This window comes from Osmia bicornis, chromosome 7 (genome assembly GCF_907164935.1).
Source record: "Osmia bicornis bicornis chromosome 7, iOsmBic2.1, whole genome shotgun sequence".
NCBI classification, from domain to species: Eukaryota; Metazoa; Arthropoda; class Insecta; order Hymenoptera; family Megachilidae; genus Osmia; species Osmia bicornis.
Window position 1 is genome coordinate 7,474,343 of NC_060222.1, and position 19,186 is coordinate 7,493,528.

Consider the following 19,186-nt stretch of genomic DNA (forward strand, 5'->3'; position numbering starts at 1 on the left):
GTAAGAATAAATTCGCGTTTGAAATCCGGATATTGAAGAAGTGGTTGAGTGGTTAATATTTGTTTAAATTTGTCGAAAGATTCCTGCTGTTCTGTGGTCCATTCAAATAACATGTCCTTTTTTAATAAGAGTGTTAAGGGTTTGGCTAATTTTGCGAAGTCTTTTATAAACTTGCGGTAGTATCCGACAAGTCCCAAGAAAATTTTAATATCTTTTTGATTCTTAAGTACTGGATAATTACCAATTGCGGCGACCTTATCTGGATTGGGTTGTACCCCTTTGTCTGATATAGTATGTCCTAGGTATGCTACTTCGTGACGCATAAATTCGCATTTATCGGGTTCTAATTGTAAATTATTTTCTGCGAGACGTTCAAATATTGCCTTTAATTTATTATAATGTTCCTGGATAGAGGAGGCATAGACCACTATATCGTCCAGGTACACGAAACATTGAAGACCCTGCAAACCTGACAATATACAGTCCATGAACCGTTGGAGGGTTACAGGCGCGTTCTTAAGCCCAAACGGCATTCTAGTAAACTCGTAATGACCTCGGGGGGTCGTAAAAGCGGTCTTCTGCCTGTCTTCCGGTCTCATGCGAATTTGGTGAAAAGAGGATTTTAAATCAAGAGTTGTGAAGTACAGTAAAACTTGGATATATGCAACAAACATTGGGACCCAGGCGTTGCATATATCCAGTCGAGGTGTCGAATCTCGGGTTACACGCGACGAGCAGCCAAGCGTGAACGTAGAAAAGGACAGACAGTGGTGGAAAGAGAGAGGTCCGATGATCAAAGGAAAGAGCCGAAACGTATCGGTGTGACTAATACTAATTCAACTATAAAACTTTTTTATTTTTGACTTTTTTTTACTGAAACTTTTACTAACGCATTGGTGAAATTTTTCTGATTAAAATGATACCAAACACGATATAGTTTGAATTATAATTACTTGCTAAAATTGATGTTAAAAGTTGGCGAAAAGCAAAGGAGGATTGGAAATGAAAACCGGTTGCGGCGTCGACTCGGGTTTCAAACGTTGCATATATCCAAGCGAGGTGTCGATTCTGGGCATTTAAACGTTGCAAATATCCAAGCGAGGTGTCGATTCTGGGCATTTAATGTTGCATATATCCAAGCGAGGTGTCGATTCTGCGTCCGTACAAATCGTTTGTACCGTGCCGCGTTACCTATTCTACGTTCGTACACAACATGCGACGTGTTGCATGTTGCATGTTGCGTGTTTCATGTATCTTTGGTGTACGGCCTGCCTTATACATATGTAGTCAAATCATATCGTGTTTGGTACCATTTTAATCAGAAAAATCTCACAAGTGCATTAATAAAAGTTTCATTAAGAAAAAGTTAAAAATAAAAAAGTTTTATCGTTCAATTAGTATTAGTCACACCGATATTACGGTCGGATCATATTACACGGTTTCCTCGCCGAGCGGCTCGGTCCGGCTTAGGGGGATCCCCCCAAGTGGAGGGGATAGCGATGTTGCATATATCCAGACAAACTTCTGTTGCATATATCCAAGTTTTTCTGTACCTTGAATGTCCCAACTGGTCTAAAATTTCAGCTATATTAGGAAGTGGGTATGCGTCACCCACCGTGACACTATTCAGCTTTCTGTAGTCAACTACAACTCTCCACTTTCTTTCGCCAGATGCGTCCGTTTTCTTAGGGACGATCCATAAAGGAGATGACCAAGGGGAAATGGACGGTTGAATGATACCTTGGCTTAACATTTTTTCTATTTGCTTATGGACTTCGGGTTTATGGATTTCAGGATACCGGTATGACTTCGTGTATATAGGAGTTGGATTAGTGAGTTCGATTTTATGTTCAACAGTATCTGTAGCTCCCAAATCATCACCCGGAAGATGGAATAAATGTTGAAATTGATTACATATTTCTATTACTGATTGACGCTCCTCATCATTCAAATGATCTAATCTAAGTTTCTCTAATAATAATTTTGTTCGACCCGGTGATGGGGTTTGAGAACTTAAAGATAGTATTGTAGATTCCTTTGGAAGTGGTTCTAGATTTACGGAAATTGATTCTACCCTTTGATCAGTGATTCGCGTATTAAGAATGGTAGCATAAGCTTTATTATTTTCATTTACTTTAGTAATGGCTTTAGATAAATAAACTCCCTTTTGTAAACTAATCTGCGGTATAATACCTTCTTTAATTTCCGGATTTTTTATTTCAATTTCCACTAATGTTTCTGTTCGACCTCTAATACTTGTCAAATTTACCCCTGTTTGTTTCTGATCTTGAGAAACTAACGGGATTGCGACTGAGACTGATTTAAACGTGATTGTGCGCGTGGCGTAATCAATTGTTGCAGATTCCATTTCCAAAATATCCTTTCCGATCAAGCCGTCGAAAGGGACGTTTGTAGCCTGATTCAAAATATAGAATTTTGCAGAAACGGAGTGATCACAAATTTTTATTGGGATCTGGCAACTACCCACGGTCTCCACAGGATTATTCGCGCTTAAACCGTGTAGAATTAATTTATCTCGAGAATTAAATTTAGTTTCTGGAGTTAATTTGCAAGCCTTAATGAGGGATACGTTAGCCCCGGTATCTACAAGGAGTTTGAAAGTACCATTAAGGTCTTTGGAATTCGGAGATGGTACTTGAATAAAATCTAATGTGGTTTTCGGAATGGATATATTTAATTCTCGAACACCTGTAATTGAGCTATCTGTTCCTCCAGTGCGGTGTTCGTCACGGAAGGACCCTGCAAGTTTAAATGAACCGCGTGGTTATCTGTTTCACGAGAAGTATTCGGCTGAGTGTTCGATTGTTCCCGTCGGCTATGGTTATACGCTCTTTTCCTACATTCAGATATTATATGACCCGGTTTTTTACAATAATTACAAGTTTTAACTTGACCGGGCGGATTTTGATCGTTTTGCTGAGGTTGAAATTGGTGTCGAGGCATTTCATTATGAGATGGATATTGAAAACGTTGATTCTGGTAATGATTCGAATTTTGAGAACGTTGATTTTGGTGTTGGTTCGGATATCGATTAGGATTTTGATTTCGACTTGGAGCTTGGACTGTACTAATATTTTTATTACGCTCGAACGTTGATTGATTAAATTTACATACTGATGCATCATGGTTAGTTTTCCCGCAGATATTACAAGATTGTCTGGTTTTATAACGATGCATATTTAAAGCACGTTCCTCGGAAATAGCGGCGGTAAAAGCCGAGTTTATATTATCAAAGTCCTTCCAGCGTAACATTTGTGAAATTTGTGGTAAAGAATGGTAAACGAATCTGTTTAAAGTTGCTTCCTCCACGGCTTTTCTTTTTCCAGGGATTTCAGACGGATCATTAGAATATTGTTGAATCGCACCTAGCGCTCTAGAAGAGAGTTTAATTAATCTTTGATAAAAACTAGTGATATCTTCAGAATGTAATTGTCTACAATTATTTAAATCTTCCATAATTTGGCAATAATGTTTTTTGTCTTGGTACAAAATTTTAAGCCTTTCCTTTAATTCATTCCAGTTATTAAATTTATGAAGTGCTAATTGTTCTTTTGCATGACCAGATATTCGCGATAAAATAAAATAAAGTAAGGGAACTCTTTGTCTTTCCGTTGCAAGATCATCTGCGTTATTGCAATTTGCAATAAATTGTCCTAATTCAAACCGATTGCCCGTGAATTCCTTTGGAATTAAATCGCATAAGAATTTCATATCAAATTCTAAGGAAGTTGAATTGTCAGAGGTAGATGGCCCAGGAGAATTTGGTAGGGGCATGATTGAAATTAGAGTACCTGAGGTAATACACGCTACAAAACTCAAGAACGTACCTGTCGTCCACCAACGAAGAAACACCTGTGTCCCAATCCGTTGATACTTCAGCAGCAAGTTTGGCTCCGATGACAAGCGTGGTCACTTTTCCTTCTTTCCGTCACAAAAATATTCACTTGCAAAGAACACTTATTAAAAGTTTTTTTGTCCTTGCACTGTTTGACGGTCCTACCGACTGCGCCACTTTTTGTTGTGACCCCGCGAATAAAATAGTACTCGATGAGTTCAAACGTATATATATTTCAAATAACGTGTACAGAGGTTCTGGCTACGAAGTGTCCTCTAGGAAGGCCGGCAATCGAGTGAGTTTGGGAGAGGTCCTGGCCCAAGAGTCTCGGAAAAGCTAGGCCCTTAAGGGACGTGACTAATCGGGTAGTTTTCCACCCGTCACATACACCCAACTTTCAGGAGAAAGTTGGCCTGAGCGTTGGGGTATCCAACAGATATATAGCTGAGTTTTTATTCCGACGTCAACATGATGTTAATGAGCGTATAATGGCATTTTTCGACATGATGAGCGAAATGTTTCCGATTTCTGACAAAATATAAAATGAATAATATAGGTATACAATATATAAAAAGTGAAAGAAAGGGTAATTATAACGTGAAAAAATCAAAAACAAAAGCCTAACCCTAACCCTAACCTCAAATCCATATTTCCCGGAATACAGTGTACTCGTAATCTAAGTTTAACTAAAGGTTTTTGCAAATATCTCGGAAACTAAGGCCGAGCGGCGGTAACATGTATAGGGAAAAGTTATTCAGATTGATGAGCTTGACAACATATTTCAAGGTCACGAAAATCGGTATGGAGGGCAAACTTCTAAATAATTACCATTAGTTCTATTTGGTACTCAATATATTTTGTATACAGACCAAAAGATAAGAATTCTTTTCAAATGTCTTGGTATGAAGTAAAAATTGTACGTCTGAATTGCATAATAAGTAAAAATAGAATTATTATGAAAGAATAAAACAAATGAAACGATACTTTTATCCTAGAATAGCATGATGATTACGAACAGTAGATAAATCTTCATTTTACAGACAAACATTTTTAAGCAGCAGCAGATAAAATAAATGAATCAAGATTAATCAATAAGATGAATCTTTTCCACTTGTCTGAATCATTTATCGATTTTAATTGCTAATACAATCAGTCCTCGCTTATCATATCCAAAATTCAGGTGAAAAACCGAAACTGTACTTCTTATACTCGCTTGATATGTCGATGAACCCTTGCATGAACCCATGAACCCTCAAATTACCTTGCAAATCATTATAAGTTAATTTCACTCGTTAGAAATATCCTATAATTAAGCAGAAACGTTTCTTGCAAACGTTGCCAAATACAAAGGAAATAAAGCAGTCGAGAGTGTAAGCTTTACACATGATCTGAGATTATCAATTAACGTTTGAAATATTGTCGGAAAATAATTAATCGCGACAATCTGAATCAATCACGAAATCGACGTGTTGATAGAACACAAATCACACTATCTATCTAATCTTGAGACTCGCGAAATGAACTTGTCCAGTTTTGAAAGACCGTAGTGGGGATATATAAAATAGCCATCAGCGAGATTTTAGTAGTCTTCTTTGGCGAACAATTCACACGGAATCATGCTACTAACAACTTTGTCTCTTTTCACACTCTTATCCCTCTCCAACGGTAAGTGATCACAATTATTATTCATTTTGATTGATTCGATTAAAATATTTTGAAAAGTTAAATATGCAACACTCAATAAATATTTACGACTGATATCACCTGTTCGTGAGCTTAATCTATCAAATATTATAAAATTTAATATATAATAAAAAAGTACTGAATAAAATATTCTCAAATAAACATTTACGCCCTAGTGTTAATCATCAGTGGTAATATGATTTGTAGGCGTTGAGTGGAGCGGACGAAAGAGTTTCGTCTCCCCGAACGCCTTGAGTTCGGACTGAGGACGCTAGGTGGCGGCGAGTTGATCAGTGTTCTCTCGCAAGCGCTCGCCTGGCATGCCATTCGAATATATACAGTGTGATTATCTCACTACGCAAGACAAAAGCTGTGCCGCACAATCGAACCCTGATGTTTTCGCGGGTAAAGAGACCCAAGGGCCATATCGCCGGACCCAAGACTGCTCTGTGTGTGTTTATGGCTGAGACGAAGACAAGAAACGGAACAGCAGGGATTCCATTGTGCGGCACGGCTTTTGTCTTGCGTAGCGAGAGAATCACACCCTGTATAAGTTCCGAATATCGGTACGATAGGTGTCTGGGGTAGGGATCGTTTGTTGTTAACACCACTGGACGAGTTTGACAGACGACCTGGGGCGAAACGCCTTTTTCTCCCCTCTTCTACAGATTATGAAACAATTCTCTACTTCGTGTAAAGCAAAGAATTGCCGGACTGTTAGTGATTGCAAACTGCAATCTGTGCGATTAAATAGAACTAGATAACAAATAGGTGCAATCGGTGTCAACTTACACTAATGAACAACGGCACCATCCGTAATTACTGCGCTACACTAATTATTCTGTTCTGTTATTATTTACGTAGCTGGGTTGCTGAGATTTGATCCTAGGATCGTGAACGGAGAGAATGCTAAAGTAGGAGAAATCCCCTACCAGGTTAGTCAAAAACAACAATATGTACAGCTTTTTGCAAAAGAAAAGAAATTAATCTTCTTTAAAAAGAGGAATAACAATTCATTAGCTTCGTAAGCATTATACCTGGGGAAATTTTGAATCTTGAATGCATGCTATAAGTTCAAATTAAATAATTTTATTTAAAAAATTTAATTGAATGCAACATTGAATAAACAACCAAGTCGTAACTACCTAACACTAACCGGGTTAAGAATATTATGCTTCACATCTACATATACGCATTACTTATTGAATTTCCTGAAATTACTACAACATATCCGTATGTTGTTAGGTGTCCCTTCAAGGTAAGGACAGTTCGTTCCATTTCTGTGGTGGATCCATTCTTAATGAAAACTATATTATCACCGCCGCTCATTGTGTCTTGCAGTAAGGATTTCAAGAATTTACATAAAACTACGTTAGTGTGAATGTTCATAAGAAGGGAATAATAACGAAAAAACTGATATTTCTTTAAGCACAACAGCGGCAAATATCAAGGTAATTGCTGGTACGATAAATTTGACTGTTCCAAAGTCTGAACACTATGTTAAGGAAATCATCATTAACGAAAAGTATAACAAAACTGATTCATGGAAGAACGACATTGCTCTGCTCAAGGTATTTAGAATAAAAATATTTCTTCACTTATACATATATCACAACCCTTCTGAAATTTTTACCTAAATAAATATTTTTATAGGTCGAGAAACCATTTGTAAAGTCCGAACAAATTGCTTTTGTCCCACTTCCATCAAAGAACCAAGTTGTTAAAGCCAATGATACTGCAGTAGTCTCTGGATGGGGCAGACGGGTAAGTAGCATAATTATTTATTATACTAAATTTGTAAAAGTAGTAAAAGTTGCGATAGTGTTCAAGTAATAAACAATATGAATGACAAAATAAAATTTATATTGAAAATTTTCTCAATTGGTCGAAAAAACGCACGTAAAAAAATATTTGCTAGCAAATTAAAATTTTTATTCAAACTGAACGACACTTTTCTAAAATCTGACAATTACAGAAAGGTGGTCCCGCACCCGTTCACCTACAACGTGTCAACATCTTGATTGCTGATCAAGAGTACTGCAAATACAGTTACAAAGACATCCGAAAAGTTTATGATTCGCAAGTTTGTGCTTACTACCCAAGCGTAGAGAAGGGAGTATGCGACGTAAGTAGCATGCAAGATATACGATAACAGCTAATTATTACAGATAACTAACCAGAAGAACTAAAAAGAATATTTTTTAAAAGAATTGCGTATGACACTAGCAAAGCGTGCTACTAGTTTATATCAACTTTGATAAGCGAACCGATAATTCGTCATTTTATTATTTTACTAGTGTACTAATAGCGATAACGTATTGACAGTTTGCCAGAATTATTTTGTATTTTCTTTCAGTTGAATTGTATTTAGAAAATTGTGTTTTTTGATTTGATAGGGCGACTCTGGTGGTCCATTGACTGTCAATGGAGAACTCACAGGTATCGTATCTTGGTCGAGGGGTTGTGCCCTTACTGAATATCCCAGTGTCTATACACGTGTGTCAGCTCAAATTGACTGGATAAAATCGCATGCCGTTTAAATTCGATCATCGAAATATAAATCGAACGTAACAAAAGGAAATGCGACGAGCTCATTACGATCTCATGAGCGTGGAGTAAAATATTTTCATAATTTGTATATTGAATCCGATCTACCTAAAGTATTATTCTTTTTACTGTACCACAAATAACAATACATTACTTATCTAATCATAATGTACACTTTTGGAATATTGGAATAACATAAAAATTTATAAAAATATATTAAAGAACATCTAAAATTAAAATGTACTTTTTCAAATTTTTATTTATTTTGAAAGTCGTAATTTACGAATATTCATATCAGAGAGTAGGTCACTTTTATTAACCGACTTCGAAAAGGAGGAGGTTACTCAGTTCGATCAGTAACAATAAAACAATAAAATAATTTTTAACAAAAAATACAGCCGACTTCAAAATGCGCTAAAAAGTGTAAAATAACTTACATTTCATTTCTACAACGAAATGCACTAAAAAGTATAAAATAATTTCTATTTCCTAATGAAATAATTTCTATTTCATTTATACAAATACCCAGCAGCTATTAATAAAACCTATTTGATCGATAAATAGTATACTAAATACATTGCAACCTTTTCGGAGGCGGCGCAAAATTAAAAAATTTTCTTCAACAGTCCCGATTGTCAACTTTTGAATAGCCGAATATAGGCGAAGCGTGTATGTACATACATACACACATCTGTCTCTTTCCCACATAACTCGACTACACGGTGCGGAGTCCGTGTTAGTGCGTATAGAATGTGTGGTCTATCTGGAATCATTGAGTATGGGGCGGAAAACCCTGATCGCAGCATATTCTAGAAAGAGACAACCCTACTGTCGCAAATTTAGCAACCCCCGCGCCGAGAGCTCCGTCCATAGGTTCCTACGTTAGATCCATGGCTTTCACATATTAATGAAGTCGATTCAAATTCATGTACAAGAAATGTTGCCAACTTCTGATGCAATCGTTACAATTACAGATGTTATCAGCCGTATTTATAACGTTTCGTATTTTTTTTCTTACGATTTATTAATTACCAAGTGCGCCATACCGTAACCAAATGGTTATTGGCAACATCGTTTATTCTGGTATTTTTAATATTGCGCCGCCTCCGAAAAGGTTGAAATGTATTTAATATACTATTTAACGAATAAATAGGTTTTATTAATAGCTGTTGGGTATTTGTATAAATAAAAAAAAAATACACACATCGAATTGAGTATCGTCCTCCTTTTCGAAGTCGGATAAAAATATAAATTATTTCACACTTTTTAGTGCATTTTGTCGTAGAAATGAATGGTGCATTTTGAAGTCGGTTGTATTTCTTACTAAAAATTATTTTATTTCACACTTTTTAGTGGAACGAGTAGTATTTCTAGGATGTCGTAAGGAGATTTACCGTTCTTATTGGTTAATTGCAATAACGATAGTTATTAACAATAAGAAGTTACTTAAATTTTTGCAAATGGGATCATCGTGGGAAGATCTACGAGATGTGAAAAGTGTAGAGTGATCGCCGAAAAAATATAAATGAACCAATACGTATTTTGCAATAAAAGTTGTTACGAATGAAAAAATTTAAAATATATTTTTTACGGGATCAATGGGGAGTTATACTCTACAAGATTCAAAAGGTTTCGTTCCGATTGGTCCATCCGTCTCAGAGTAATCGGCGAACATACATTAAGAAAAAAAAGTCGTTAGGAATGAAAAAATGCAAAATAATTTTTTACGGGACCAATGGGGAGTTATACTGTACAAGATGCAACAAGTTTCGTTTCGATTGGTCCATCCATCTCGGAGTAATCGATGAACAAACAGAAAAACAATATACATACATATACTGATCGAATTGAGTAACCTCCTCCTTTTTCGAAGTCGGTTAAAAACAAATCTTAAAACTAGAATGCAATCAATTGTCTGCTAAAGTCAATGTATTCAAACGATATGAAAAAAAAATTAATACAGTTTCATGAGTTCTTCTAACTAACAATAAGTAGTAATCAATTTTTCATAAAAATGTATGTTTGTGAACAATAGACGCGGGGGTACAAACACAGACAAAATGAAGTGCAGTGGACTCTCGTTATATTGTCGCCGACGAGGCTGTAGAAGTGGCGTTTTTAAATTTCTAAACATTCAGTTTCAAGAGAAGCAAATATGATAAAAATGTATCATTTTCGTAAGTCATGATAGTAAAAGTGTAGCACTTCTATGGTTGAAAATTAGTGTGAAGGACAAATCGTTCACGTGGCAATATAACGAGAGTCTACTATAATTTAATTTCCCTCATAAGGTCAAGATTATTACTAAGAAGGAATATCCACCCTAATTTGGAAATGGATGACTGATTTTAGGCGTACATAATTAAAAGGACCTATATGATATTCCAGGAAATTGCATTATGCTGAACATCATTAAGTGTTTTTAGACTAATAATAGTTAGTATAGCTATAAAATATTGCTGCGGTTATAATTCCAGCTATAAGAGAGTGCCACAGAGATAACACATTTCAGTATACTGTCCTCATTTGAAAACACTAAATTTGAGATTCTTTTTCTTGGATTAATTTGTTGTTACTAGCTAAGATAAAATAAAATTTGCATTATAGAGGAAGCTAATTATACATAAAACATAAAATTTCACATCAAACTAATAACATAATGTAATTGCAAAATTTTATATTTAGTATCCTCAAATCAGTGGATTGAAATGAGTTAATCAGCCCAGCTTTTGTTCGAGTTATTCCTCCTCCCGAAAAGGAACAGTAATTGAAAATGCAAATGGAAACGAAAATTAATTACCTTTAACCTTTCCTCCTTGTGAAAATGTAACAGCTCTGAAAAGAGCTGTTTTTCGTTTGCACTGACTTTATCACAACTTATGAATGTACAAAATTTTTCCACTGTAAATATGGGAAATAATTAACCAAAATATGTAATTAATTGCAGTTATTATCATCTTTCGAAAAGTTGACAAATATTGCATCATGCATGTTTATTATAACTGGAATTAAGTAGCTTACAGTGTATTCATTATTTAATTCAAAATTTAATATACAATAAATAATCGTTATATTGCCACATGAGCGATTAGCCAGCTAATATCGCTATTACATCATTATAGTGTTACGTTTCGAACAGAAATTTTTACACATTCCGCTTTTGTTTCTCCCCCCTCACTAATGGTCCCCCTTATTTTGTGACTGCATTTGTCAATGCTGTCATCTGTCAAGGAGCTTCCACTCTCTCGTAAATGGTCCCCCTTATTTTGCGACTGCATTTGTTAATGCTGTCATCTGTCAAGGACAAAGCTTTGTTTCTCCCACTCTCTCGTAAATTATCTCCCTCATTTTGTGATTGCATTTGTTAATGCTGTCATCTGTCAAGGAGAAAGCTTTGTTTCTTCCACCCTCTCATAAATTATCCCCTGTATTTTCTGACTGCATTTGTTAATGCTGTCATCGTCGACTGTCAAGGTAAAAGCCATGTTGTTTCCCCCCCTCCCTTCTGTCCTCTTTTTGATGGATCTACCCCCATCATCTTGATCCGTTATACCTTTGACCTTGGTTGGAGGTGTAAACGGAGACCATGAAGATTGTTTTGCATTCTGGACCTCCCCTGATTGAACGCAGAAACGATCTTTGATATTTCGAGATAGTCCATCTCCTCCAGACATAATTCCGATTGTTAGAGTAACAAATTCCTTCCTCGAAATCAGCGTGGTCCCACGGCTCAAAATCACGTGTCGTCTTTGGTTCTGAGTATCGCCGGATGTAAATCCGAAATATCATTCGTGTGGTCCGATAATCCTGACCACTCTAGAACGTTCCTTATCGGCTCCGCGAAGATGATCGAAATTCCTTATACATACATTATAATAATCCGAATTTTCTATTAATTTATTAAATATTGTAATATTGTATTTCCTCCACGCCGGTCAGTCCAAGATGCGAATTCAAACTTTTATTTAGCATTCGTTCAAATTCAGTAATTGGTACTAATTTTGGAAAGCATATTTTTCTACCTGTAATGTTAAGATCAAAACAATTTTGTAAAATGTATTATACTTTAATGAATATCGAAATCTTTAGTATGGCAGGAAGAGTAAAGAAATATACTCGAATTAGAAAGAGAAAGATTAAAACAGAGAGAGGAGCGCACATATCCCTACTGCACCACCGATAAGCGAATCCCGCCTCCTTACGCATCGACGCCGCCGCCTAATTCGTTAGGCGCACCACAACGCAATGTAAACAATTTCGGACGAGGCCCACTCTGGTCTTCTCCGAGAGGTACAGATTGCAATACTCTTCGATGTACAATCGCGAGCAGCGTGTCGGCGGGTCCGCGGAGCAATATTGAGACGAGTTTTGTACTTAGCTTGAAAAGTGGCAAGTGAGGCAAAAGACAGCTTCGCGTATCAAAATTCTTAATTCAATTTATTTTACTTTTAATTATTTTATATTGTTTTATTTTAAATTTGTTTTTTTTTTATTGTAGTTTACATTAATAATAACGTAGATTTAAATTTGGAATAGTCGAGTGTTAAAAACTTCGAACGGTGCAATAGTTCAAGGTATGTGCGTTCTACTCTCCTTCCTCCAGGGACCAAACAACAGGAAAATAGCAGCAATAGAATTTGGACCATTATACCGAATTTTTCCACATAATCCGGTGAGTCGTTTCCTTTACTCTTCCGGTTATTCTATGGATATTCTACCGAGGAATTTCCAGTAGTCAATTTTGATTGTGAGAGTCTTCTTCAACTGGAAATTCCTAATTCTAAATTGTATTTTATCACATGTATCTGTCTATTTCCGGCCAATAATTGTGTGTCTCAAATCTAAGTTGTTCATGAGCTAAATCTGCATTCTCGTATACTTAATCGCATTATTATATTTCATTATATTTTAATATTTTATGCCTACTATCATATTTCAATATTTTATGTACTTTATACTTTTCAATATTTTATATACTCTTCACATTCCAATATTTTATATATTTTATACCTTTCAATATTATATGTATTTCATTATATTTTAATATTTTTATTTTATAATATGCCATTTTTGATTCATTTTAATCAAATCTAATTTTCTTTAACATAACCTTTTGTTAGCCTCCTTCATAAATCCTATTATATTAGCGATCTGATGAAAGGGCCCGTATGGGACTAGCGTATCTCCGAACTCACAAATATCTAGTAAATTTTCCGGCTTTACGGCGTCACACGCGCGTTACGTTATCGATAGTTGCATTGCTCGACTAACACACTGCCACATTTCATACTCTTATATTCATACATCAGCTGACACTTTCACACAGTAGCGTCACAATCACACGCGCGCGTACCGCACGTAACAATAGCCTACAAAGGTGACATGTTTTTACCCTCTCCTTCCCAAAGTTTGGCACTTGTATGCTTGAAAATCAGTGTGAAGGACAAATTGTTCACGTGGCAATATAACGAGAGCATACTATAATTTAATTTCACTCCTAAGGTAAAGATTATTATTTAAAAGAAATATCCACCCTAATTTGGAAACGGATGATTGATTTTAGGCGCACATAATTAAAAGAACCTATTTATAATATTCCAGGAAACTTTCCACTTCTATAACCTGGTCCGCGGCAATATGACGAGAGACTACTGTATTATTTTCTTCTAACAATAAGTCTTATTAAAGAAAAGATACCAAACTCGGATGCTTATTTTTTTTAATGCTACAAACTAGCGATAAATAAAGTAATTATTTCAGAATGACGTTATGAATTGATGGACTTATCATGATTCAGTTAATATTAGGCAGTAGCGAGAAATTTATTAATTTCTATTTTCGAATTTTCTATTTCTCTATTAATTTCTAATAAAGCTAGTTCTTAGGTAGTTGATGAAAAAAGTTTTTAATACCGAAAAATCAACTTATACTTTAACATTAGAAAAAATATACAGAAAATCAAATTGGAGGTTCAATAATTAGTGATGAGATCAGTTTCAGCATGTGCCGAGCTTGAAAATTTAGAAAGAGGGATTCATTACGATTTTCAGAATTATTCATTCCTAATCTCTATTTCGTATTTACAACTTTCAAGGGTTGCGTAAGGGTTGCTTGAAATACAAAAATGTCTATATTAACCTTCAAAAATAAATGGAGTTAATTATGAACATGGTCGTAATCAAGTTTAATATTCAGTGTCACTTTGATGAATATTTAAACAAGATGAATTTACATGTATCACTTGTGCTTGAAAAACAAGACTTTTCGTGTACCTGGACTTAATTAGAATTTTTCTAATCTAAATTCAACCGTAGAGCGTGAAAGAATTTTCATGAATGCGAAAGTATTTCTCTTCTTAATTCTATTTCGCACACTTACACAGTGCCTTTGTAATTACAAACTGTTTTTAAAATCGTTATATTCACCGACCGAATATTTTGTTACATGTACATATGTACACAATTCTAAGATTCTTTACTAGAATTAAGTAATCTGTTTTATTACTGATTTGTCACGTGTAGTAAATAACAAAAATAACTAAACGAAAAAAAGATGCTACCAAAACATATTTCTTTTTATGGGAAAAGTTTAACATTTTGTAACAACAGAAATTTACATCTCTATTATAGAGTAGTTTTGAATTATGCAGGTGATACAATTGTGGGACGATGGACCCGGCGGGCGCGGGACATCTGACACCGCGACCCAATTACATAGTGTGTTATCTTTATGAATGCGTGTGTGAGTGGGTATGAGAGAGCGATTTGGGACGCTGCGTGTATGGCGAGGGATGACTGACAAGTGAGAGTTGGAACATCGGGCTAATAAAGTATATTTTACCCATCATCGCGAGTCAATTATTCGCGCGTTCCCCCAAATCCCACAAAGTGCTTCTTAATTAATAATCTATTTAAAAGAAGAAAAGAGAAAATTGAAAATGAAAACCTTTAATGAATGTGATGTTTAAACATAAGTAAATTCATAAACAAATTTTTTAAATAAAATAAAATAAAACAAATAATGTAAAATAATAATAAAAATAATGGATAAAGTTCCGAATACGACCGGTCGCCGATCAAGATGAAATTTTGAGGGAGAGGGATGAGGGGAGAGGGGACCCCAAATATAAAGTGGTATCTTCGGCTTCCTATTAGTTTCCGAGATATTAATTAAGAACTTTCGTACAATACATAGAATTTTTCCTATACAGATGCAACTAACACAACCGTCTTTGCTGTAGTAGAGTGTCAAACAGCCATTGACGCAGCGGGGGTTCCAACCTGACTATCTGTAGGGTGTCCTATTTAAAACTTTGAAGATACGACGACTGTGGCAGCGTTGCCGGCCGCCTTTTGGCGGTCGGAAATTTATTTAACCTGACTTATCCTAACCTAACCTATATATAAATGGTAATTTACGGTAATTTACGACATGAAAAGGAAAAAGTTACAAAAAGTTTCAAAAAAAGGGGGGGGGGGATTTTACATAGATCACCCTATAAAAACGGAAGCCGATATCGCTATGGTGTGAACGGCTGCTCGACACTTGACAATGATGGTTGCTACAGCGAAGACGGTAGTGTTAATTGTGTCGGTATAGGAAAAACTCTATGTATTGTACGAAAGTTTTTAATTAATATCTCAGAAACTAATAGGAAGCCAAAGATACCACTTTATATTTGGGATTCCCTCCTCCCTCCTGTTCAAAATTTCATCTTAATCGGCGACCGGTCGTATTCGGAACTACAGCCAAAATAATAAGTGCCATTTGAAGCTGTCTTTTTGTTTAATCCTCGAACAGCAGAGCCTGGATTAATCGTGACCCACATTTACAAAACATATTAACCTAAAGTTAAACGCGTAATTTTTAAACAAAAGAGTTTTATAAATTAAAAGAATAATTCTTAAAGGAACAATGTAAAATGTAGAAAATAAAAATAATATGAAATACAATATTAAATTGAAATTGGGGCTTTCACCATGGTCCGCTGTACGAGGGTTTTTTAATTAAGCAAGGAAGATACATACTTCCTACATTTTTCAATTGAAAATGATTACTATAATTCTTGAATTAATAACTATAGTTATTTTGTAATTTGTAGTGTTTATTTAAGTATTTAAAATGTTAAGGTAGCCCGTATGTGGTCAATGAGTGTAAAATCAAAACTTTGTGGAGGCTACTTTAAAAGATCAATACAAGTTCTTTTTCTCTTTTAATAATTAATTGTTATTTTTACTTTATGTATTGACGCAAAATCGCCTCTATTTAGGTATGTAAGTACTTAAGTGTGTATGTAATATCGAATTATTATAAAAGGTAACCAAATTGATTGAGTTCTCCAGGTTTATAAGTGTGTGTCTATTATTTTAAAAATGTATGTACACTCGCGATCAGATCATGGTTCTCTAGGGAAAATGCTGATGTTACGGAATCGCATCCTTCTCCCTAAGCATTCCCAAGGAAAATGATGATGCAGCGGAGAGAGTCCTATAGGTCTGTGGCTCCTGCACCACTTGCATACAAACGTTTACGCGGAAAACTTGGATTAATATTTACTTTGCTATTGGCACTTTACAGTTATATACTACATTTTATAATATCTGATAACTAAAAATTATATTATTCTTTTCTAAATTACTTTTGATATGAATATCGTATTTTAAGAGTTCCTACTTCCCCTGTATAATACTGTGACCTGAGACCGTTGTTTCGATATCAAATATCTCAGCTATCCTCGAATAATTTAATACTCGAGAAATGATTGAATTGGTTGATTGGTTTAATATGAACTATATATTTCAGTAACAGACTCTATGATATACAAGATGACAGTGGTGTGTATGTTTTCAGAGGTGTTAATATGTACTACGAGAGTTGTCGGAGTTCTGCTTTCGTTTTCGTGTAAGTGCAGAAAGGAAAGTTGTCTATGGCTAGAACTATCGCTGATTGGTGAAAATGCAGGAAGAAATATATAGAACGGAAGGGAAAATTGTGTTATGATTGGGCAGGAGGTTTTGGTTTCGGAGAAAGTGGTGGAGAAGATGTGGTGGGAGGTGTGAAGGAATGGAAGTGAAGCAGTCGACGATTTACTGTGGGTTTCTCCAGAATTTTTGGAAATTCCTTAATTTTTAATTGCGGAGCGCCTAACAGTACGCGACCTCAATGAAGGCCCCAGGCATTGGTTTTATAGCTTCTGGTATCATTTCTACCTGATGGTTATTTAACATACATATATTTTCGTGAAAATCTATTCATTAACACTTTGACAACTGTATATTTTATCAAATTACATAGTGACTTTAGCAATTTCAGATTTTTCTATAATACATCTAATAAAAAATATTGATAGAAAATTATATTTGAGAACTTCATTTAGAATACGCTGCGAAATATGTATATATGTATATATATACAGGGTCTACCATTTATCTTGGAACCCGTGCGCGAGTGAACTCATGAATGTGGCAACGGCGCAACGTTTGGCATGATCAGCGATACTCTGGTCCGAGATTCGATTCGGGATACGAGTATGTTTGTCTCTCTGCCGATCGCGACCGAGTTTTGCCGAGCCGAGCCGAGCCGAGCCGACTCGAAGTTCCACTGCTGCTCGTCGTGCATACTCGTAATGCCGAATCGAATCTCAGACCAGAATTCGGTCGATTACCAACTTAACTCTAGGGATTTTTACATCACTCCCCACAGCTCTCTACATGACATTATACTTTCAGCAATGGTTTGCAGAGGGCGAACTTTAGCGCTGTTGCCACATTCATGAGTTCACGCGCGCACGGATTCCGAGACAAATGGTGGACCCTGTATACAGGATGAGGAAAAAGTCCGGGACCGGTGAAATATCTGGAAAACAAGACATTTTAGGAAAAAATATTTTATATATAAATCGTAGGGTTTCAATAGATGTATCAAACGATGGTACGTATTTGACCTTGAGCGTAAGTATGGAGGAGCTATCAAGGTCAAGTTAAAATTTTAAATGGAAACCCCCATTTTTTATTTAATATTCTTATAGCTGACATCGAGAGCTTTTCAAAACATTTCTACAAGCTTCTCTCGGTTGAGTACTTTTCGAGATATGAGTCGATAAAGTTCAAGTAGCGTCGGCATTAGCAGTAGTCAAAGTGTACCGCGTCGAGGTTGCACGGTCGGGTTGATACCTCCTTGTGTGTGTGCATGTACACGTATTTGGTAATCATTATAGCAGATGTTCGAATTGCCTCCCTTCTACTGCTTGACAACCTCCACGCGGTACACCTTGGCTACTGCTAATGCCGACGGTACTTGAACTTTATCGACTCATATCTCGAAAAGTACTCAACCAAGAGAAGCTCATGGAAGTGTTTTGAAAAGCTCTCGATGTCAGCTACAAGAATATTAAATAAAATGTGGGGGTTTCCATTTAAAATTTTTAACTTGACCTTGATAGCTCCTCCATACTAACGTTCAAGGTCAAATACGTACCACCGTTTAATACATCTATTGAAACCCTACAATTTATATATAAAATATTTTTTCCTAAAATGTCTTGTTTTCCAGATATTTCACCGGTCCCGGACTTTTTCCTCATCCTGTATATTTCAAATTCCAAGTTGTATTTAATAGAGTATATAAAAACAAGGTGAAGGCTAATAATATGAAAAGTTGAATGTTAAAATCTAGAATACATGACAGCAGCCATTAAACTGGGAATATTTTATATAATTAATTTAAAGCAACTTTCATAATTATGTTTTGTGACACATTTAACAACAATATGTTATTTATAAATGAATAATGCATTAAAGATTGTCTCACTGCGTATTTTATTCATATGTTATTCAATGCTGGATTTAATATTTCAGCGAAATTCTTTTATAAATTGCGAAAAGTGTGAAACGAAACAATTTTATACCTTTTCACGCTTTTTTTTTCATTTTTATGCTTTCATTTGCGTCTTTCTTGTCGTTTGTTTCATTCACCTTAATCTGTAAGTTTAACGAGTTTCTGTCACGCCACAGGCGGCTTTTTCGCGCTTAAAACCCAACGACATATCAATTAATCCAGAAATAAATGTTTCTACATTTTTCGCGGTAATTATTGCCAGTA

General features: G+C 35.5%; 2 protein-coding genes across 2 annotated transcripts in view; one reads left to right on the plus strand and one right to left on the minus strand.

Annotated features, from left to right (window-relative positions):
- LOC114879613 (neurotrimin-like) overlaps window positions 1–19,186 on the minus strand; it is a 538,060-nt gene that overhangs the window by 68,448 nt on the left and 450,426 nt on the right. The window lies entirely within an intron of this gene.
- LOC114879614 (chymotrypsin-2-like) lies at window positions 5,473–8,079 on the plus strand. The gene is made up of 7 exons (XM_029194684.2): window positions 5,473–5,521; window positions 6,404–6,474; window positions 6,785–6,879; window positions 6,969–7,110; window positions 7,193–7,303; window positions 7,515–7,664; window positions 7,936–8,079. The coding sequence occupies exons 1-7, from the start codon at window positions 5,473–5,475 to the stop codon at window positions 8,077–8,079; spliced, it is 762 nt and encodes a 253-aa protein (XP_029050517.2).

Bases quoted from the DNA above. Each gene is read 5' to 3' on its own strand.
- LOC114879614 (XM_029194684.2), top strand. From the start codon at position 5,473: ATGCTACTAACAACTTTGTCTCTTTTCACACTCTTATCCCTCTCCAAC. The intron at 6,475-6,784 runs GTTAGTCAAAAA...GTATGTTGTTAG, and splicing joins TAGGAGAAATCCCCTACCAG to GTGTCCCTTCAAGGTAAGGA. The intron at 7,665-7,935 runs GTAAGTAGCATG...TTGATTTGATAG, and splicing joins TAGAGAAGGGAGTATGCGAC to GGCGACTCTGGTGGTCCATT.